This window comes from Xenopus laevis, chromosome 8S, assembly GCF_017654675.1.
Source record: "Xenopus laevis strain J_2021 chromosome 8S, Xenopus_laevis_v10.1, whole genome shotgun sequence".
Taxonomy (NCBI): Eukaryota; Metazoa; Chordata; class Amphibia; order Anura; family Pipidae; genus Xenopus; species Xenopus laevis.
This window is the reverse complement of record NC_054386.1, coordinates 57,425,712-57,450,085: the sequence shown is the minus strand read 5'-3', so window position 1 is coordinate 57,450,085 and position 24,374 is coordinate 57,425,712. Positions and strand designations below refer to the sequence as shown.

Sequence of the window (24,374 nt, the reverse complement as noted above, 5' to 3'; positions counted from 1 at the left end):
GTCCTCCAGGGATATAAGATTCTCGGCCACAATGAGTAAAGCTGGCCATAGATGTTGAGATTTTTAAAAGATCAGATCCTGATCGTGAGACCAAGATCTTCTCAGAACAATCGTACGATCATACGAATTTACCATCAACTAAAAAGACCAATTTGCCAGGAAAACAAAGGGGAGCTGCCTGCTTGGCCCTGCAAACATAGATAGATTGCACTGGGATCGACAAAGATTTTTTGACCTGGCCGATCAATTTCCTGACAGATGTCGGCCGAAAAATCGTAAGATGTACGATCGTTCGAATCCCACTAACCCCACGATAACTTCCCTAAAATCTGTCGTTCGGCAAGAAGAATCGTCGCGTCTATGGGGAGCTTAAGTCCTTCTTGGATTTGAATAAATACTTACTCAAATCGAGCCGGGCCCCGAAGTTCCCCCTGCGCCTGACTTGAACCAAACAGATTCACTCAGGAAATTAACCAGACAGCTTTATTTGAGGTATACATTAATACATAGTATTAACTAATAGCTCATACATCCTGAATGCTCGTGAGGACATTGGGGGGCATTTTAGTAACATAACATACAACCATTTAACCATGTCTTCCCTCATGGGGCTGATCCTGTAACAACCAACCATCTTATAAAATAATTCAATTAACACCTTGCGCAGATAGTCAAGCGGATGCACAAATGCAAAGGGATTCCACCCCAAAAGAATTTGAAAAGTTAGAAACGTATGCGCTTCCTTTAATAAAGTATTACACCAACTTTTCGTCTCTCCTCAATTCCTGAACGGCTTGAATGTCTTCAAATCACGCAGAGTCCTGGAATATATCTATCAGTAAACAGATCACAATCTTTACCTCCAACCATCCAGCTCTTCTTTAGATCAGCCTCAAAAACACAAAGGTGACAAAGAAACACAATTGTGCGCTTCTGTGACACCGGCACTGGATCCATGCTTAGTTAATACTTCCAGGATCTTCCAGGCATGGTCTCGTGTTGTTGCCTATTCACAATGGAGTCCTGCTTGTAATCCTGTTTGTTGTCTCGTGTTCCAATATTCCTGCTTCCTCCGCTTCACTTCCTGGTTTCTCAGTCTCTCGTACCTGTTCCCACTGGGATTGCGCAATGCGGGATAGACGCTATGGGCTTCCCCGCTGACCAGGGAACACTTCTCTAGTCGGGTAGTTAGTGACTGTTCTCCAGGCCTTCGCTCGGTTCTACTTCTTGTATATGTGCCCTCAAACAAACGCCCTGGCGCTGTTTGAGGGCACATATACAAGAAGTAGAACTGTTTACTGATAGATATATTCCAGGTCTCTGTGTGATTTGAAGACATTCAAGCCGTTCAGGAATTGAGGGGAGACGAAAAGTTGGTGTAATACTTTATTAAAGGAAGCGCATACATTTCTAACTTTTTAAAATCATCGTCCTTGGTTTAACATAATTGTGCCTCTCTGTCCATTTTAAGTATAACCCTTTCTGACCTTAGTATAGTCCAAATAAGTACATCTGCTGTGCTAGCACAGTGTCCAGAATGGTATATGTGCAGTGGGTGTATTTTTGAGGCTATAAGTGTCTTTCTTAACCTTGCACTAAGAATACTTGTGACGTTGAGGCAACAGATGTACTCCCTGTTCTGTGTAAATATTCAACTACCCTCTAACCTTGAATTATAGAGTCTAACATAGCTGTTCTGTGGTAATGTCCTGTTCTATATTCATTGTAGTTTATACATAACCCTTATATATAGTTTTAATCTAAAACCCTGATGTCTACACTAGGAAGGCTGAGAAACTATGTGCTCTAAGCCTTTTAGTGCTAGTAGGGTTGAGGTGTGCCTGACTCATATCTTCACTTGTATAGCAGACTTTAATCAGAAATATATTTAGTACTTACCAGATTTAAACTGAGCCTCTTGTCTCTTGTTCTTAATGACCAGTCTTCCAGGTCGCCTGAAAGACAACATTTGAACATAATCCATAAAAACAGAGCAGAGCTCATGTGAAGACAAAGATATTTTTCTTAAAAACGATGGAATTTTCTTGTAAATGATGAAAATATATAAAGATAAATACATAAACAAAGTAGATTAACCTTTGCGCATGCTTTGCTGAAAATTCATATAAAAATAAAGTAAAAACAACTTGGAATGGGGTGTTTATTTTATCTTCACTTAATCTACAAAGCAGAAGGAAGGATTAAAAAATATAAAACATCAGCCATACTTTGTAGATCACTTATCTGGAAATTTACTTAATCAGTGTCTGTGAGAAATTGTGCCTGCGTCCTGTCCGGCGCAGGCGCGGGCACGCTAATGCGCTCCGGTGCGTGACGCGGGACGCCGGCGACGGGCGTGGGCGCGAAGGCGCCGGCGGCGGTCGCTGGCGCAAGGACGCGGGTGAAAACGCCTATGACGGACGTGCTGGCGTCAGTTCTGCGACGTCAGCGCAAAGGCGCCAGTTTGGCGCCAAAGTAACAATATTTAAACCTGGTTCTGACTGAGATGCATTGCCTGGTTATTAGGTTGTTTGAACCGAAACCCTAGCGTCTCTGAACTTCTTGAATTCCTGTTATCGACCCTTGCCTGTACCCGGACTTGATTCCTGCTGCCTGTCTCGACTTATCTGCCTGTCTCATCGTTTACGAATCTCGCTGCCTGCCTTCTGACCTCGGACCTCCTGACTACGACTCTGCCTAATCCCTTGTACTTCGCTTATTGTCTCATTGGCTACTCTCCACAACCCTGCTCCCTGTTCCACTCCAGGTGGGTAGCGGTTGTGTGAGGCGCTTGTGGGTTCACTATCTACTGCTCCAGCTCCTTCTACGACTGGATTATACTGGTGAGTCTGACAGTATAACCAGGCCAAAAGGATGGATCCAGCTGAAGGGGCGTCTCCGTTTGCTGTCCTAACTCAACAGCTGTCTTCTCTCACGCAAGCTGTTCGGGAGCTGCAAAGTGGCTATTCGCAGCTACAGGAGCATATTAGGACCCATCCGCCAGCTGTACTCCCTTCCACGGCCGCTGCAACTCCTCCTGCTCCAACAGAAGTCCAGGTGATTACCTCGGAAATCTCTGAACCCAAAGTGGCCTTTCCAGAGAAATTTGCTGGTGATCGAAAGGTGTTCCGGAACTTCAGGAGCAACTGTAAGCTGCTGTTCTCGCTCAAACCCCACACATACCCTACTGAACAAACCCGGGTTGGGGTTATTATTTCTTTCCTCACGGGAGAACCACAGACTTGGGCCTTCCGTCTCATGGATCGTCACAGTCCTGTATTGGCCACAGTGGATTCTTTCTTTGATGCAATGGCAGTTATTTTTGATGATCCACACAGAGCCACTACTGCCGAGGCCGCCCTGCATGCCCTGAAGCAAGGGATCCGTCCAGCGGAAGATTACACGCTGGAATTCCGGCAATGGGCAGATGATACTGAATGGAACCCGGCAGCGCTAAAGAACCAGTATCGTTTTGGACTTTCACCCGAATTAAAGAATGAATTAGCCCGTACTGGCATCCCTGACAGTTTGGAGGACCTCATCCTTCTTTCTATCCAACTGGATCAGAGGCTCAGGGAACGCAGAGAGGAAGAAAAGGCTGAGAAAGCAGGCCTTCCACCTCAGACTTGGATGTTACCATCCGCTCCTCCTCCTATCCGAATGCCTTCTACATTTTCTCCAGCTGTTCCTCCACCCGTCTTCAGTGCAGCTCCAGAGCCTATGCAGATTGGAGCCATTAGATCTGCATTAACTCCAGAGGAGCGTATCAGACGTCGCAGACTCAACCTCTGCCTCTATTGTGGACAAGCAGGTCATTTGCTTCGGGGTTGTCCGACCCGCCCAACGGGTAAGAGGATGTTTGAAAAATACTTTACCGGTTGCCATGTTCCTGTGCCTCTCCTGACAGTCTCTTTATCTTTGCAGTGGGGAGACAAGCGGGTAGAACTTCAAGCAATTCTTGACTCTGGGGCCAGCGGGTGTTTCCTGGACAATAAAGTGGCACTACAGTTCCAGATACCGCTCCAGTCCAAAAAGAATCCCATAGCTCTCCGTGTGGCAGATGGTTCTCTGATTACTTCAGGCCCTGTGGTGCAAGAGACTGTCTCACTTTTTGTTTTGTTAAATAAAGGGCATGCTGAAGTCATGAACTTTGATGTGGTTTCTTCTCCTTTATTTCCTGTCATCCTGGGATTACCCTGGTTGCAGAAACACAACCCGTCCATCAACTGGGCTACCGGTGAAGTAAACTTTCTTTCAAATTTTTGTTCTTCTCAATGTATTTCTTCTTCAAATAGAGTCTGTTCTTTATCCCCTGCCTCTGAAATCCATGACCTTCTTCCTCAAGCTTATTGGGAATTTACGGACGTTTTCAATAAAAGAGGGGCTGACAAGTTACCTCCTCATCGTATTTACGATTGCCCTATTAACCTTCTTCCAGGGGCTCAGATTCCTTTTGGACGAGTTTATCCTTTATCTGAGTCTGAACTTTTGGAGCTTCGTTCTTATTTAGATGAGAATCTGGCCAAAGGGTTCATTAGACAGTCTTCTTCTCCAGCAGGAGCCGGGATTTTCTTTGTTGAGAAGAAGGATCGTTCGTTAAGGCCGTGCATTGACTACCGGGATTTGAACAAAATTACAGTCAAAAATTGTTACCCACTTCCTCTCATTCCAGAACTATTTCAATGTTTGGCGGAGGCTAAGATTTTTTCTAAGCTGGATCTCCGAGGCGCATACAATCTAGTCAGAATAAGAGAAGGCGATGAATGGAAGACGGCCTTTCGTACTCGTTACGGGCATTTTGAATACCTGGTCATGCCCTTTGATCTCTGCAACGCCCCTGCAACGTTTCAACATTTTGTTAATGATGTATTCAGAGACTTCCTTGATATATTTGTCATCATATATTTGGATGATATCCTTGTTTTTTCTAATTCATTGGAAGAACACAGATTACATTTAAAGAGGGTCCTGGCACGTCTGCGCACTCATCAGCTGTATGCTAAGATCGAGAAATGTGTGTTTGAACAAACATCTGTGGACTTTTTGGGTTTCTTCATTTCTCCTCAGGGAATCCAGATGGACTCCAGGAAGATCTCTGCAATTCTTGACTGGCCAATTCCGTCTTCCAAAAAAGCTGTTCAACGTTTTATTGGTTTTGCAAATTTTTACAGAAAATTTATAAAGAATTTTTCTCAAGTCATCCTTCCAATTACTGAGTTGACTCGCAATAATCAAAAGTTTTGTTGTTCACCACAGGCTCAGGGGGCTTTTGAGAAACTGAAGACACTCTTCACTTCGGGCCCAATTCTTCACCATCCAGACGTTTCCCTTCCTTTCACCTTGGAAGTTGACGCTTCAGAACTTGCGGTGGGTGCTGTGTTGTCGCAGAGAACTGGAATTCAAGAGGATCTTCATCCTGTTGCTTTTTTTTCTCGTAAGTTGGCCAAAAGCGAATGTAATTATGATGTAGCTGACCGTGAATTACTTGCTATCAAGCTAGCACTTGAAGAGTGGAGGTATCTCCTTGAAGGGTCTAAACATCCGATTCTCATCTTTACGGATCATAGAAATTTGGAGTATCTACGTTCGGCCAAGAGGTTGAGACCTAGACAAGCAAGGTGGGCTTTATTTTTTATGCGATTTAATTTTCATCTCACATACCGACCTGGGTCAAAAAATGTTAAGGCGGATTCTTTATCACGAATGTTCTCTCCTGAAGACGAGGTTCCTCTGGCTCCTGAGACGATTTTAAACTCTAATAATTTCCTCTTGCTACAGTCTACTCTCGTAGATGGAATTAAAGAAGCATCCATAAACATTTGTGAACCATTATTAGTTCCCAAGGAGGGTTTTCTTCTTCATCGAGGCAAAATTTTTGTTCCGGAACAAATGCGTTTAGAGGTCCTTAAGAATATTCATGATTCTAAATTGGCGGGTCATCCAGGTATCAAAAAGACCATTATTTTGGCTAAGAGATTATTTTGGTGGCCTGGGATGGCTAAAGACTGTTTTAAGTTTGTCTCATCATGTGAAGTTTGCACCAGATCCAAGGACTCTCATTCTAGGCCTATTGGTCTTCTTCAACCACTGCCAGTGCCTTCTGTGGGGATCAGTTTCTTTGGACTTCATTTCTGATTTACCATTGTCCTGTAATTGTTCCACCATTGTTGTTTTTGTTGACCGTTTAACTAAGATGGCTCATTTTAAGTCTTTACCAAGACTTCCTTCTGCCTCTGAGACTGCCGATACCTTCATTAAGGAAGTAGTAAGACTTCATGGTCTTCCAGATGAGGTGGTGTCGGATCGGGGACCGCAATTCACGTCACAGTTTTGGAGATCCTTGTGTGGAGCACTTAAGATTTCGGTGTCCCTTTCCTCTGCTTTTCATCCTCAGTCCAATGCGTCTCCAGTACCTGGTAAGATGGAAGGGTTATGGTCCGGAAGAGAATTCTTGGGAACCAGCTTCTAACATCCACGCTCCGGAGTTACTGGAAAAATTCCATGGAACTTACCCTGGTAAGCCTTCTGGTTGTCGAGTCCTGAGGCCGCTCCTTGATGGGGGGCAATGTGAGAAATTGTGCCTGCTTATCGTCTCATTGGCTACTCTCCACAACCCTGCTCCCTGTTCCACTCCAGGTGGGTAGCGGTTGTGTGAGGTGCTTGTGGGTTCACTATCTACTGCTCCAGCTCCTTCTACGACTGGATTATACTGGTGAGTCTGACAAGTGTCCATAAAATGTATTTTATTAGCCCCCATACACGGCCTGATAAAAGCTGCCGTCAGACTGAGTCACCAGCTTATTGGCCCGTGTGTGGGGCCATCTGACTGGAGTCCCCAATTGATACCTGGCCGAAAGTCTGGAGAATCTGTTCATTCATGCGACCACCCGTATCACTGAATCATATCGCCGGACCACAATCGGATCAGCCCTATATCGCCCAGCTCAATGTGGGCATATCAGGGACAGATCCACTCATTTGGCGACATCGCCAAAAGAGCGGATCTCCCTGTGTATGGACACCTTTAGACCAGAACCTGATTCCCTTTATCTGGTTTTTAATCTTGTCAACATAAGCCACAACCAACTTTCACAATGTCAGCATGGTTCATATGTTCTAGAAAGGACTAAGGTCAGCATTTATGACAGTATTATATTTAAGAGCACCAGAAGATATTTATTAAAATACGATGTATGGTCAGGCACAAGTAAGTGCTGCATGTAGAATTCTGCAATAATATATTTTTCATTTTTTGAAGGGTTTGTGTAGGGTTTGGGGTTTTGGTAATGGTTCTTGGTAAAGGTGGCCTTACACAGCCATATAAAAGTTGCCATCTCAGCCCCTTTAGATTGTATTGGCTGCTTACAGGCCCATGTATGTGTTCCCTCCCTATAACCTGCCTGACTGGTATGGGACCAAAAATTGGTCAGATATCCATTAGACAGGATAGAAAATTAGGCAGGATCTGCATCATTGAACTTATACAGTCCTCAGCAACTCATCCATGTGTGGCTTTAAGTTCCCTAGTAGAGAGCAAATCTTTCCAAACTAATTTGAATCAATACCTAGAATTTGTCATTAATGTCATGATTGTCAGATATATTATGAAAGGTACCTTAGACATACTGTATATATATATATATATATAGATATATATATAGATATATATATATATATATATATATATATAGATATATATATATATATATAGATATATATATATATATATATATATATATATATATATATATATATATATATATATAGATATAGATATATATATAGATATATATATATATCTATATATATATATAGATATATATATATATAGATATATATATATATATATATATATATATATATATATATATATATACAAGTATCAAAAAAGGTCCGCACACACAGGACTTAGGTGAGAAAGAAAAAATGTCGTTTATTCAACGTTTCGGCCCAGTCACTTGAGCCGTCCTCAGGAAGTGAAGGTGCACCAACAAACATACAGGTATTTATACACATTAGGAGTAGCAAAAAGGCGCCAAATACACAGATAAAAAAGGTAGTGAGGAAATGTGTGGTACGGTTTAGTCCTGCCGGCTAGTTCTGCCGGTGCGCGAATTCACCCTGCCGTCAAACACTGGCCTCGCAAATAGAGGTCTACCCTCGGGAAATCTCATAAGCCGTACGAGCGGTAATGGTGGCGGTACCCAGGGCCGCCATCAGGGGGGTACAGGGGGGACAAGCGTACCGGGCCCGGGCATGAAGGGGGGCCCGGCAGCGCTGCATTTTTTGAAGATCCGGGCCCCCCTTACGAGCGCCCGAGCCGTACGTCTTGCCTGTTGCGTGCCGAATGCGGAAGTGACGAAAAGCCGAAGCCGATGCGCCGAAAAGACCCGAAGTCACGGAAAAAGCCGAAGTCCCGAAGTCACGAAGCGCCGAAAAGACCCGAAGTCACGAAAATAGCCGAAGCCGAAGTCCTGAAGCCGAAGTCACGAAAACAGCCGAAATTGAAGTCCTGAAGCGGTGAAAAGACCCGAAGTCACGAAAGGAGGCGAAGTTGAAGTACTGAAGCCATGAGTTCAATCCTACTGAACACCAGTTTGTGGTTTTTTTTTTTAATCCCCTGGCCACCAATGTATTATTTTAATATTCTATAGGCCCCTGCCACCAATCTTTTTTTAAAACTTTTTTTTTGGGGCCCCAATTTTTTTTTTAACTCGTAAGGGGCCCCTTGCCACCATTGTTTTTTTTTTTTAAAAAAAAAAATTAATTTTCTTTTGGTGGCCCCAAATTTTTTTAACTTGTAAGGGGGCCCCTGCCACCAGTTTTTTTTTCAAAAAAAAATTATTTTTTTTTCAAATTTTTTTTGGGGTCCCAATTTGTTTTTAACTTATAAGGGGGCCCCTGCCGCCAATGTTTTTTTTTTTTCAAAAATTTTTTTTTTTTTTTCAAATTTTTTTTTGGGGCCCCAATTTGTTTTTAACTTGTAAGGGGGCCCCTACCACCAGTTTTTTTTTTTTTTATTCAAAAAAATTTTTTTTTTTCCAATTTTTTTTTGGGGCCCCAATTTGTTTTTAGCTTATAAGGGGCCCCTGCCGCCAATGTTTTTTTTTTCAAAAAAAAATTTTTTTTTTACATTTTTTTTTGGGGCCCCAATTTGTTTTTAACTTATAAGGGGGCCCCTGCCACCAATGTTTGTTTATTTTTTAGTTTTTTTTACATTTTTTTTTTTTTGGGGCCCCAATTTTTTATAAGGGGGCCCTGACCATCAATAGCTTTTTACAACTTGTGTGTGGGGGGGTTACTTTTTTAGCGCTGATGTCTGTGTGGTCTTTTAACTGCGATGTGGAGTGGGCGGGATATGGGGTGGAGCTTGGTCGTCAGTGTGGGCGGGGCCCAGGGGGCCCCAAAAATTTTGTTGTACGGGGCCCCGTGATTTCTAATGGCGGCCCTGGCGGTGCCTGTGTATCTGGACAGCGGGCCGATTTAACGGCTCACTTACCCAAACTGCACGTCCAAAGCACACGCTTCACACCAAGAGATAAACCTCCCAGACATACGGTATAATAGTGTCAGGCATGGGGTTGACACTATTATACCGTATGTCTGGGAGGTTTACCGCTCGTACGGCTTATGAGATTTCCCGAGGGTAGACCTCTATTTGCGAGGCCAGTGTTTGACGGCAGGGTGAATACGCGCATCGGCAGAACTAGCCGGCAGGACTAACCTGTACCTTGGCACACTCCAGATGATCGTGCTACACTCGTTGGCCAATTTGGGTAATGGCTACAAACAGGTGTTACAATGCAGGAGCTGCCACATCCCATACGTCTATGCCCGTACCTGATATTGGTGGCGACATCCTCGTCTGTTGCTCATGTTTCACGCAAACTGCAGGTTTGGTCCAGATGTAGGCAGGGTTTTCCTCCGTACTTTGAGTTTGTATTTTAACCTTTTCCCACTCTATATTATGTTTTATGTTTTTATTCACAAATAACCTATGCACATGGTATATAGTTGGTTGTGTGAGCCTTATCCCCTAATGTGTGGACACTCTGCACTTACCTGGCGAATCTGATCAGTGGATGACGTCATCTTCACGAGCTCACCACTCACACGTTTCCTCACTACCTTTTTTATCTGTGTATTTGGCGCCTTTTTGCTACTCCTAATGTGTATAAATACCTGTATGTTTGTTGGTGCACCTTCACTTCCTGAGGACGGCTCAAGTGACTGGGCCGAAACGTTGAATAAAAGACATTTTTTCTTTCTCACCTAAGTCCTGTGTGTGCGGACCTTTTTTGATATATATATATATATATATATATATATATATATATATATATATATATATATATATATATACCACTTACAATCTATCCTACTGTTAAACCCAATAAATAAGGAGATGCTGCTTACCTCTCCAGTTCCTCACATTGTCCAAACTGGACAGAGAAATTCTTCTTGGTACCATTCCAGGGAAGAAATGTCCATTCTGGAGATTGCCAATGGATATCACCTCTGGCCTGCCTTCTGAAAAATGGTTTGGTTTAGGGGGTCTTGGAGGTGGAGTAATTGGCATAATCTCCCCGTCACAGATAACAGAATAATCCACTGAAATTGTCTGTGGTATTGATGGCCCCAGCAATGGGGAGGATGAGGAGAAGTCACTAGATGATCCATTTGAATCCAGATCTTTTGCCGTAATAAAGTTTGCTAATGGCATATTATTATGGTTAAAGTAAACACCAAAAAGTGTCTGGTTAAGCGAATGTTGAGACTGCACCGAGTCAAGGAAGATATCATCTGTGGACATCTGCTCCAATGATTTATCAGAATTTGACCAAGCATCACATCTGAAAAGGGCAGAATGTATAGTTAAACATATGAAACATCTCAATGTGTTTAGTTTTACAGATCCTCATCTGTAAATGTGCTGGAAGATTGTGCATAAATGTAACAGAATTCAATGGTTATCCGAAATACAGTAAATATAGAATATTGTTTGTCACATTGGGATATTTTACGGACAGACCGTATACTTAGTCCGACTTATCAAAACCATCTACGATCATTTACATAAGAGCCCTTGCCATTAAGCCAATTAGTAAACTAAAGGAAATTGCATACAGAAATTATACTCTGATATGAATTTACATACTTTGGGGAAGAGGAACACTGAGATGTGAAAAAGAAAAGGGGTGTAAAGGGTGTGACCGCACCAGGGTCCGCACCCCCTTGGGACCCGCCGACATTTTGCACAATTGCGATTGTAGGGGCGGTGGCTGCATAGACTGCCCCCACGCCCCACGCCACGTAATAACAGAGGATAAAAGTTCAAAATAAAAGGAGTACATACTTGTCAAACTGAATTTGTTATTTATTAGAAAGTTGGATAGAATGTGGGTGTCCAGGAATGAAATACATAAGTAGGACATCCAGGACCTTAAATGTGCCAGTGCAGGAACACATTTGTGCAATTAGGACAGGAGATCATAAATATTCTGTCCCCACACATTATAAAGATGTGCATAATAAACACTCCAGTCCATTGAAAATGTAGTTATAACAAATAGAAGCCATGCCTCCTTGGACACTGCCCACTGAATTCTGCTTTTGGTCATTTTAAAACTGGAGGAAAACTTGTTTGTGGCAATTTTGAAAATAATCGATGGAAGGAGTGGGGGGGAGGTCTATCTTACGGAACATATGAACTTTATGGACAATTTGAGTGTTCCTGTTCAAGGGAACCAGAGGCAGACTACTGGACTGGGAAGCAGCAGAAAAGTTTCCCATTTGTGATTGGTGCATAGTAAATGAGTACTGTATATTTTATGCAAATAAATGTTATCTTATTATAATCTGCATCATTAGTGCTCTCTCTTTTTTTCTTTTACAGATATAAAGCCTCATTATTGAATGTAATAGACTTGTTTGAAGTTTTATAAATAGCACTTGGCAGGTGTCTTTGAGCAAGCAGTTCATTCTTAATGTGTGCATAGAGTTTTAGAGATTATGGGCATAGAAAGTAAATTGGTGTAGTGGGGCAGATTGGGGGTGGAATAAATGGTTCCAATGTTTCATTGACAAACATTTAAAGTTAAATACTTTGAACATCTCTAGGAATGAAATGGGCCTTCAATCTTAAAGGAGAAGGAAAGCTACAGAGGCATTTTATTGCCAATAGATTAGCTGCAATAGTGCAAGCTAAAATGCTACATTTATTCTGTAGAATATTTTACCATACCTGAGTAAAAAGCTCTAGAAACTCTCTGTTTGTTTAGGATAGGAGCTGCAATATTAACATGGTGTGACATCACTTCCTGCCTGAGTCTCTCCCTGCTCTGGGCTCAGATTACAGTAGAAAAGGGAGGGGGTGGGGAAGAGGAGCAAACTGAGCATGCTTTTGCCCAGGGCAATGAGGTTTAAACTGAAAACAGGAAGTCTGATACAGAAGCCCATGTGTACACAATAGAAGGAAAGAAATGCTGTGTTTCTTTTGACAGGGGACTCAGAGCAGCACTACTTTGGGGGTTTACTGGTATCTTTAGATGGACCTTTCTGATAAGGCTTACTTAGTTTTAACCTTTCCTTCTCCTTTAAAGCTGTATTATGTTACAGAAATATTTGACTTCTGATATAAAACATTGTACCTATAATACACTAATAATATAGAGTGTTTAGGACTGGCATGCCAAAGTTCCAGAGGATCTCCATGTGGGCCCATATCCTAGTGGGATCCAGCCAACTTCCCACAATAGGCCTATATAAAAGCTACAACATTTTGTACTTAAAAATACTAGAAATCACCAGAGTTTCACAAGGCTGTAGGCAAGGGTTTTGTTAAATACAGGTTAAGAAACTTCAAGAAGTCATTTAATATTCTTCTGTATTAACACAGTGTCACAAGAATGTAGGATACACAGAACAAAATTTAGGAATGTTCCATTAGTTTCTGTGCCAGATATAGAAATGTTGGCACTGATACTGCATAATTCTTCTCTATTTCAGAGATAAATGAAGTAGCCTATAGATTATAGGTCAAAGACTGCTAAATTACCATACTTGTCCGACATGATGCCCTCCTTCATGAGTGACACTCATGATTCATCTACTTAACCAAGAATGCGGCTATTTTTAAACCAAATCCAGAGCTTTCCATCTTCCTAACTAATTCTCACAGATAGCACGGACACTGATCTTTTCACTCTGTTCTTCTTCTTCTTCTTCTTGGTTGGTTTAATAAGAATAGTGCAGACATTGGTGCAGATTTACTAAAGGACGAAGTGGCCATGTCCAGTGAAAATTTGGCAGAAATCCCATCCGCAGGGACATTGGCAATTTACTAACAGGCTTAGAGGACAATTCGCTAGCGAAAGAGACCATTGCTAGTGCAGTTTTGCACCCTATCACCAGGCAAATGATACGTTACCTCTTTCACCAGAGTTTACTGCACCACCTGGCGAACTGATAAGATGAAGCTACATACTCCTCAATCTTATGTCAGTGACATCATATCCTGTATGCTGAGAAGTCATTAAAATTTAAAAAAACGGTGCTGTTGCAACTACAGTATTATAACATTTTATTTTAACTTTTTTTAACCAGTTGAGGGGCATGCCACATTTGTTTAAGGGTGGCATTAGAGGATCTCTTTTGCCTTTATTTTGCTTCCTTTTGACATTTTTAATAATAAGTGGCCACTTCAATTTACACCATCTCTAAAGTCATATATAAGAGCTATATGAACCCGCCCTATTCAAATTGACCTAATATTAATTGAACTATTGAAGTTACGCTAGGCAGAAACTAAAGTTCGCGAAAGTTTGTTATGAAATGCTTGCACTGATGAATTAACGCTAGCAAAACTTCACCAGTGTTCGGGTGCACAGACGCAACTTCGCATTTTGGTGAATTTGCGTAGTTGTAGCGAATTTGTGCCTGGTGATGTGGCATGGAGTGTCTCGACGCCTTCACGGGCAATAATTCGCCCATTAGTGAATTTGCCCCATTATATCACTAAATAAAAATCATATCTGTTTAATTGTTTTTTCAACACCACTTCATTTTAAGGCATATGTTGATTTTTTAAGAGCATTAAATATTTATATTGTATACAATATACTGTACATGTGAATAAATAGTTTTTTCTTTGTTTCAGATCAGCAATAATGCTAAATGGAAAATACTGTATAATGTGTTAATAAAAGGTAGCAACCCCAGTTTCACCAAAAGTAAATTAAATTGGGCCTGGAAATTCAGGTTGCTGTGCCACCAAAACTGCTATGTTTCTAAAAGAGAAGAGGTGCCATTTTCTAGAAGTCATGGGGATGACATATATGGCTGCCACCTTTTCACCAGAAGAAATTGGCACCAAGATAAGTGAGGATGGCGGTTATGTAAAGTATGCAGGGTTTATAATGGATTAGTAGTGGTTCTGGCAGATATGGGGGTCTATATATAACTGGGAAGACTGAGGGTGTAACCACAGGGCTGGAAACGTTTTTTGGCAACATTTTGTAATACTGGGTATATTTTCCATTCAGCACAGGTAAGGAATTTCTTATCCAGAAACCTGATATCCAAAAAATCTATGAATTGTTGAAATTAAAAGAGTCCATTTTTAGCAAATAATTCTATTTATAAAAATGATTTATTTTTTTCTCTGTAATTATAAAACAGTAGTTTGACCTTGATTGCAACTAAGTTGCTTGAATCCATATTGATACAAAACAATCCTGTAGAGTTTATTTCATGTTTAAATGTATTTTAGTAGACCTAAGATTTCCTATCCATAAATCCTCCCAGAACCCAAGCATTCAATATAATTGATTCTATACCGGTATACAAGGAGGTAAAGATAAGTTTGTGTATTTGTTCACCCTAAAGCTTACATACATATTGAGTTATTTTGCTTTCATGCTGGAAGAGCATAAAATAATGTAGTGTATGTCTGTCCTTACAGAGCATCAAAAAAGACAATTCTGCACGCTAGGTACCAGACCTGGAATGGTGATGAGCAGTGCTCAGTGTCAGACTAAAGGTGGCCATACACTATAAGATCCACTCGTTTGGCGACACTGCCAAACGAGCGGATCTTTTCCCCGATATGCCATTTACGGCAGGACTATATCGGGGGTAATCTGAACCTTGGCCCTATGGCCGAATGATCGGATTACGACGAGCGCAATGGGCTCCGACCGGTCGCTCGGGAGAAAAATCAAATCTTCCCAATCGATATCATGTCCAGATATCGATCGCAAAGACCCGTCGGAAGCCTCCATACACGGGCAGACCAGCTGTCAAATTGGTATAAACGACCGATAACAGCATTATCTGCCCGTGTATGGCCACCTTAAGCCCACCAGATAACCTGACCACTCTCACAACAATTAGATGCTTGTTGCCCATCAATTATTAAAGTTTGCTCTAACAAAGAGAGGCTATCTGGATTAAAAAACTGTATTGTCTAAAACCAAAAGGTTTAAAATGACAGTTAGAGTATTAAGCGCTTTTTGTAAATTTGTGCTTTTTGAACTGTTAGAATGGTGGAAAGCTCTATTTATAGAAAACAGCTAGGGTAAGGGTAAATTGGGCAACATGTTGCATAGTGTTAAGTATACTTATTGAGTGTATATTTCTTTTGTCAATGTTTATAGATAGGCCATTGTTTCCCTCTATAACTTTGGAACAATTTTTTGCCAAGTTAATGGACTTGCACTAAATGGACTTGAAAAGGACGTTATTTGTAAACTAGTATTGTTTTACACTTGGATTTTCACACTTGGATCTTTACACATTGGACTATTTGGAATAAGGGGAGTAGAATATACAAAAGGCAGCAACTTGTTTCATCCTCTCAATGCTACAACTACAAGAAAGCTCTCTCTCTCTCTCTCTCTCTCTCTCTCTCCAATAGATGCAAAAAAAGTTTTCCCCAGTCTTTGGCAACAGATGTGTACACTACTAATAAGGAGGAAAACATATTGATCTGCTTGAGTACATGAAAATTCCTCTTTGATTTCATGCAGAGAGGTTAAAATGTAAAAATAAAATTCACTTTAAAGCATTTCTTGGTTGCATGACTAAATATGAAATATTTTATCAACAATTAATTCTCAACAAAGAAATTAAGCTGGTTGGTGTGGTTGTTAAAAATGACTGCCTCTTCTTACAGATCCACATAGAGGAAAGACATTAGTAGGCTTATAAAATAGAACGTCTGTTTGTAGAATAAAATTTATATAAACTCACAGTCCAATTAAATGTAATCTACAATGAAATGGTTTACGGCAGTTTCTCTTCCTAGTGATTTTGACAGTTCTGAAGAAAACATTTGTTCCCCTTGTATGCCAGTGTGCAAGAAATAATTTGTGTATGCAATGCGTTCTTCATGGATTCAAGCTGCAATTATACTGTTCAGTGGAAATTCAAAGAGCAAAAATATTCAACATATCAGTAAGGTTTATTCAAGTATGACTCAATGTTAACAAGCTTAAAGGGGAACTACAGCCTAAAAAAAGAATATAGCTAGAAATGTTTTGACATGTTTTGGGCTTTTGTACCAGCCCAGAGCTACCAAAGCTCTATAGAAATGATGATCCATGCCTCTGAGGATGCCCACAGTTGCTCTCCATTTTTGTTTTGCCAAACAACTGCACATGCTAGGTCTGCTCTTGGCTGATGTCAGTGACCTGAGCTTAGGGACCAACTCGTGATATCCTCTGGTTTCCTGCTCTAATCACTGCCTATTTATGATTAAACATGCATACAAGCTAACCAATCACAGTCCTGTCTTGCTGCTCTCATTAAAAAACTAAAGTCCTGCTCTGGCACTTTGAGCTTGGAGTTGGACTTTAGCTGAATTCTTAAATTAGTCCATTCCTAGTTGTGTGACTTTTCTTTTCATGTTGTAATGATCCTAAATCCTGAACCACGTTAGTGTTTCTTCCCTCACCTAATCAATAGCATAGCAAAAATGTATCATAAAAACAGGTGAAGTGTGTAATTTACAAGCCTTGAAGCGGAAATACAATCTATATCTTTTCTAAGATAAAAAAAAAACCTAGCACAAAACACAGCTTACAGTGCTCAAAGCAAGTGAAAGGGGGTTCATTTGGATTCAGTTTGTCCAGGCACGAGGATTCGGCTGTATCCTGCTGAAAAAGGCCAAATCCTGGATTTGGCGCATCTCTACTAGAAATATGCATCCATCTTAGAAAAATGTATTTAAGTTATATAAGTAAATATAAGGGAACAATGAGTTATTTTTAACTGGAACTAAAAGAGTGAAATATATATTCAGTGTATTCGAGTTAGTGAGTGGGTGGTGTTTACACAGCATCTGTGGCACATACCTGGCACTATTTAGTTTGCCACTCTCACAGTCTGCTAAAAACAAATAGTCTGGGATGAAAATGGATTCTGATTCACTCCTGTTTTCCTCCGATGTGATGTCTGTAGAAGCACTGTCCATGGAGAAAGAAGGGTCTGTGATTCTTGATGTGTGAGTGGAGACTGCTGGGGACGCCTGGACGGAGGAGTTAGTTTGAGAAAGACTCTCGGCAGAATCTGTTTAAAAGAATAATCCCAGTGTTAGTATATTTACATGCCAGGAGACTGTACACATGCCATTTATTAAACATTTAGGCGGGATGCAGTGAAGTCCAGCTTGTACAAGGTGTTTATATTTTCTACGAACACTGTTTCCCTGGCTGATAAACACAGTTGGGGAAAGAGGCCAAGAAATGCAAAAAGAATGACTCTCATAGCAAGTTTACATAACAAGTTCTCAGCGGTATGAAGATCTGTAATAATCTCTCCAGGTTTCATAGCGACGATAGGAACTAAAGAAATATTATATACAATGTATTTTGTGTTTTTGGTCTAGCTGTCAAAAAGAAATTGGGTTATTGTTACATGAGTAAGAAATACTGTACATACATGCTGCTATATGGAGCACAGTTGGTCAACCACAATTCTCAAGCAACCTCTAAAGGCTGCAAAATTACCGTTCATCACCTTGCTGATGCTGGGAATTGCAGTTTGCTGGCAAGTTGAAGTGGGAACCACCAACTAATAGTATTAAGAGAATCTTCAAAAGAACTTGAAAAGAAACAGAAATGTAATCCTCTCCAGTGGAGCTCCACATATAGAAAGAACAAAAGAAGAGTTTGGAAATCAATACACCCAATGCATATAATGGCCTAAAGCTTTAAGGACCACTGCATGACCATGACTGGAGTGCTTGACCATTAAAAATAAGACCAATCTTTGAAAGCTTGGTACAGTTTAGGCTGAAGATTTTTAAAGTTTTTATACAGCTTAAAATTAATAAGACACTACAAAATACATGCATATTGATAATGGCTGTTTATTTTAACATCTACACAAAAGCCAATGTTGTGAGTAGTACAGAAGCTTGTTTGTAGTTACATCATGAAGCTGACTAAGCAAATGACTAAGTTTGTAGACTGAAAAAGGGGTAGGACAGATCGGGGCATGTTTGGGTATATAAAGCTGTCACTTTATGGTCTGAATGGTTCTCAGGTATGCTGTGACTGCTCAGTCCCACTCTGATGTCACTGGGCAGTGGCATAAATATAAAGTAAGCAGAACCTGGAGTTTTGGGGTGGCCCAAGGAGCAGAGAGCGTCTGCCTCCTCTATAGTTGTAAGAAATCCCCCCTCCCCAGCCGCAATCTTACCTACCCTGTATGAGCGACTGCTAAGCAGGTCAAATCTGTGACTAGTTGCACCCCAAAATGGTGGCAGAACAGACATTCTCCCTACCAGCCCATGCCCACAGAATATCTATTAGCGTAGGATTATAGTTTATGGGGCATATTTACTATCCTGATGTACTGCTCCTAATTACAAACATGGCATCTTTGGCATCCCTTGTTCCAGTCCTCCATGCCAGAAACAAATGGGTCTAACTCTAGAGTAAAGGAAAAGAGAGAGGAAAGGAGAAAATACAATGATTGTATTCTTTTAAGAGAATAGAATTTCAAAGGGATTCGCACTCTTTTGCATCACTGTTATTATAACGCACATGAGAAAAAGCACACCAACATTTTTCGTGCTGTTTTTTTTGCACTTTCTCTGCAGAGCCACCAGATGGACCACATGGCAGCAACAGTTGTGTCCTGTCAGGAACGTCTGTCTGCAGATGTCCCTGCATTATTTTCCTAGTAGATACTGTACATGATTACCCAGTGCCATCCTTGTGCATCCCCTGCTGCCAGACTGCAAAATCAGCCCAGCCTTCCTCCCTATCACCAGAGAACAATTATATCCCTCTGGTATTAAGGCAAAGAAGATAAAAGCAGTTATATGTACACTGTACAGTAAATGCTACACTCCAGTTTACTATGAAGCAGCCATTACACAAAACAGTGATTAACTCAGGGAGTAAGGGAAATGCTTTGCAGTGCCACAGTTTTCTTGGAGGTGAAGTCCTTTTGACCCATTTTTGACTCCATCTGTAGTTGGTCAAAAGCAGTAAAACCTAGTCTGCTCCATGTGATCTCATTCAAATCCCTAACTCCTTGAGCTTCCAGCACCTCTAATTAAATGAGAAGCAGGCCTAAATCTCTAGGGCTGTAACTATGCCACTCATTACATACACCCTCATTAAAGGAGACCTTAGTCAGTCAAAATCACTGAGTCTGTACTTACCTAATGCAAATTTTTTTTTCGGCCACAGGGACTCGTCTTTGTGTCCCAGAACAGAGTATTTGCAAGGTGGGCATGCAAGCTAAGAACAGAAAAAAGAAGAAGCGCCTCCAGATTTATATGGGTGTAGTACTTCCAAAAGTTTTATTGTGCGGAGTACAAAATCAGACGTTTCAGGGGCCTCCTCGCCTCCTTTGTCAGTGTACAGTATCACTGGCTGGAGGCCCCTGAAATGTTTGATTTTGAACTCCGCACAATAAAACTTTTGGAGATACTTTGGGTACACCGCATATAAATCTGGAGGCGTGTCTTCTTTTTTGTGTTCCTGGATGATGTTCATGTCGAGTCACGTGACTGGAAGAGGACAGTGCTAACGAGGAACTTTAGGAAGTATTTCTACCAACCGTGAGTGTATTGAATCCTATTAACTGTCAGCATTCAAGCTAACACCTACATGCTGCCCCACACTGCCAGCTAGAGAGTGCCACTGGGTGCATGCAGAGGCGATGCTGTCTATTTTGTCGCCACCCCCCCTTCCCATGGCACTCACATTGGACTGGTGGATTTGGAACCCACTGGGGCTGCGACACCAAGGGCCCTGCTCTCAAAAGGCAAAAGGCCAAGTGCTTTTATACAGGTCACGGAACACTGAGGTGACTTCTAACATTCTTTAATAATAGAAGGTCCTTTTTTTTTTTTATAACAGTGACTCATGTGAAATAAATGACATCACTAAGCATCAGTTATAATTATTGATATCACTAACTACTGTTTATAAAGATATATTGGGGCAAATTCACTAACCTCCGAAAAATCGCCAGCAACAGCTTCGCTCACAGCGCAACACTTCACCAGGCGTAGATTCGGCAGGACAACGCTAATTCACTAAAATCCGAAGTTGCGTCCAGGGTGCCGAACGCTGGCGAGGTTGCGCTAGGGCGGGAAGTTAAAGTTCAATGGACATATATGTTGCAGCAAACACATTACACTACACAAGTCCGGGAAACCTTAATAAAAGAAAATAAATAGTTGTTATATTGCCCTACATATGAGCCCAGTGTATAGTTTATGTGCCATATGTTAAGAAATGTAGGGGGGAAGCCAGTTACCCCAAAACAATTTTTACGCTCTTTTGCAGCCTATCACCCTGAAAAAAGGAATTTCTACTCTATTGCACTTCGCCTAGTCTCATGTGGCGAAGGCAAGTCTGGCGCAAGAGGTAACGCTCAGTAAAATCCGCATCTTAGTGAATTTGTGTAGTTACGTCCATTCGCCAGAGCACTAATTCACTAGGTGTTAGGGAGTGAAGAACCGATAGAGTCTATCTCCTTTGCTAGTGAAGTTATGCCAGCAACCGTTAGTAAATCGGTACTGAAATGATGAATTTTCGCCAGCGTTAGTCACTTCGCCCTTTAGTAAATTTGCCCCATAATCGTTATAGATCTTCGTGGCTGTAGTATATTGTCTAAATAAAAGTTTCATACAATTTTGGACCGTGTGTGGATTGTCCCGACATTTTTCGTACTATGGCGATTTTTCGTTTAGTCAATCAGACAGGTTAGAAGATTTCTGTTCTGGCTAACAATAATATCTCTGCATGTATTGCCTATGTGACTATATCAATGGGTGTCACTGCTGTTTGTTGGACATAACTTTTATACGATTTCTGTGACAGGCAAAACATCGTTTGATTTGTTCTTTTACCACTTTATTAAATGTGAATGGTTAGTGGCAGGTCGGCTTATGCTACTTATCATCTAACAACTATGGGCAGGTATAGTAGCTCATATACGTATGGACCTATGACTAAGGGATAACTCCCGAAACGCGTAAGGTTTTTTGCAGGAACTCGAATAAATCCCAAGTTTCAGAAGTGCCGTCTCTTTTCTTGAGCTTTTCGTTGAATCTACAGTGGGGACACTGCTGGACTGTGCACCTGAATTGCGAGGGGGGAACGGTGAGCTGTGTGGTCCTTATCTTTTTTTCTACGTAAGTGTAATCCTCACTTTCTACTTCTTGATCATCATTATATTTCATTTATGAAGTGCCAACAGGCTTAACAGGCTGCAAAAGAATCTTTCAAAAATGCATCAAAGCCAAAATAAAAATTGGTTAGTTGCCCTTCCACTATAGATGGATGGATACTTGGATATAACCTCCTATAAGCATCCACGCGCGTCCTTGCTTGCACTCTCTCACACTTGTGTTTACACACATGCGCCCTTGCACGCTTTTGTTTACACATGTGCACCCTCACGCGCTTTAGTTTACGTATTCCCTCACACACTTTAGCTTACACACGCACGTCCTTGCGCATTTAGTTTACACATGCTCATTCTCGCGCGTTCTCCTTTGCGCGCGTGCATAGGGCACAAAGCTGGAGGGGCACCAGGCACGCACCTTCTCTGCCTCTCCTACCCCTGTTCCAGTCCCTTCTCTGGCCGGCGTGTGTGTTTGTTTGCGCTTAAAGGAAAACTATACCCCCCAAACAATGTAGGTCTCTATTAAAAGATACTGAGTAAAACAGCTCATGTGTAAAACCCTGCTTCATGTAAATGAACCATTAATAATATACTTTTTAGTAGTATGTGCCATTGGGTAATCATAAATAGAAAATTTCCATTTTAAAAAATAAGGGCCGCCCCCATAGATCGTAAGATTCACTGTGCACACATACAAACCACATGTAAGGTCACATGAGCCAATTAACAGACAGAGTTCTGCCTTTTGCTTCCTCACTTCTTCCTGTTACAGTTAGTGTTGTAGTATTTCTGGTCAGGTGATCTCTCAGGCAGCACAGATAGAGTCACGAAATGGTGGTTCAAGGCAAGAGATGTAAAAGGGCAATATTTATGTAAATATATATTCCAGTTTGGTAAGATTCTTTAATATGTCATTCAATTTGATATAAACTATCTGTTGCTTAAGTATTCATTTTGGGGGTATAGTTTTCCTTTAAGTGTGCTGTCCCTTTCCCATTGCCTCTTTTTTCTGCGCATGTGCGCACACACTTTCTTTTGCGCATCCGTGCAAATGGGTTTTCACGCATGCATGTGCACACGGGTTTGCGCACATGTGCGTGCGCCACTGCGGGGCACTCCAACCAGCTGGGCTACCTAGGGCATCTGTCCAGGCTGGCCTGGCACTGAGCGTGGGGGTGCCCGGTACTGCTGCAAGATGTGCCCTTGGGTACAAGGCAAGCTCACTACATTTTGCTTGGCGTTTGGTAATAGTATCTCTGTGCATTAATGTTATAATAAAGCAGCTGGGAGCATAAGTATAAGTGGAGAATGGAGTGAAAAGAGTATGAGCTAATAAGGTGGCATGCTTACCCGGGCTGGAAATATACAACTGTGAAATCTATTGCCAATCCCAGGGCTCTCTTGAGACATTTTTGCTCTTTAAATGAAAGAGTACTTTGCATTAAAGGGCACCAATCATCACTTAAATCATTTCCTAAGTAAATATATTATGTGAAAGTTCAAGAAATCCGATTTTAAAAACAGTTAGAATTGTTTGTGTAATAAATAAATAAATAAATTATCATCTCACTATACCTTCTGCAAGATTTCCCCTATCTCCACTGCAGTTCTAGCTGAGGCAGGCATCTTGGATTTCACTGGCTCCTCCTACCTATATCTTCCCAGCCAACTGTAGCTCTGAAATCTCGCACATGCTAGTTATAGTCTCAGTATGGACTCCCTCAGTGAAAGAACCCATTTGACAAAGTAAGGGATTTTTTTTAAAACCTGCAGTTTTTTTAAAAAAAACTATATATGTAGTTTGATTAAAGGTGTTTAGCTTGTATTGGTCAGATTGATAATATGTTTTTGATTTTGGCTGTGATAGGTGCCCTTTAATTAGAGAGACATTCTGTACTTGTAGATTAGAAGCAAAACTGTGCCCTACTTTTACCCTAATGCACATTTTATTCTGCTTAAACACAAAATGGAAAGGCAATCCCATACCAAATGTGTCTGGTGTAGATGCAATGGACTATGCACAGGCTCCCAAATGTAGTCTAATTGTTGGCCAGCATTGAAAATCTGATTTGTTCTATTTCCATTGGGCTATGGGCTGACATTTGTGTGTAGTCCCCTCCTCTTTATTTTACTGGTTTCAAAGCATATTGTAAGTCATGTATAGCTTGTGAATTAATTAGTACTAAAAAGTTGATTCCAGCGCCGGGCAGGCAGGCAGGGTGCCCTTGATGCTTCCAAATTGCTTTGCGCATATGCGCAAATGAATGCATGCATGCATGCGCGATCAATCGTGCATGCGCTATCAATCATGCATACCAGCAGTGGAACTGGTCAATGAGGGCACAATGACCGGACTAGGAGTAGACAGCAGATAATTATTGATGCACTAAGGGCCCAACTTGAGGCGATAAAATACTATATGTATATCAGAGATTCCCAACTTTCAGCCCTGTAGTTGCTGTTGACTTTTAATACTAGCCACCCTTGTCAACCTTCAGTGTTGGGCCCATTATTTTTAATTGCAGTTAGTGAACACATCCAACAAAAAAAATGTAAACACTCATTTCTTCTCAAATGTAACAGGAAGTAAGGAGAGGAAGGGGAGTTTCTCTCCCTAGAACAAACAAATCCAAAGGATGTAAGTTCCATATGACAGTATGGAGAGATAAAGCCACTGCATTCACTTGTCCAGCTGCACAGATCAATATAGTATGTATTAT

The 24,374-nt window shown here is 41.2% G+C and overlaps 1 protein-coding gene across 2 annotated transcripts in view; it reads right to left on the bottom strand.

The window, feature by feature from the left end:
* Positions 1-24,374, bottom strand: part of gab3.S (GRB2 associated binding protein 3 S homeolog) — a 94,025-nt gene that overhangs the window by 10,263 nt on the left and 59,388 nt on the right. For both annotated transcript variants that reach the window (XM_018232961.2, XM_041575327.1), the window contains 3 exons: positions 17,355-17,568; positions 10,417-10,853; positions 1,900-1,955 (listed from right to left, as the gene is read on the bottom strand). In XM_018232961.2, coding sequence (XP_018088450.2) covers positions 1,900-1,955; positions 10,417-10,853; positions 17,355-17,568 — 707 coding nt within the window. The remainder of the gene's footprint in view (positions 1-1,899; positions 1,956-10,416; positions 10,854-17,354; positions 17,569-24,374) is intronic.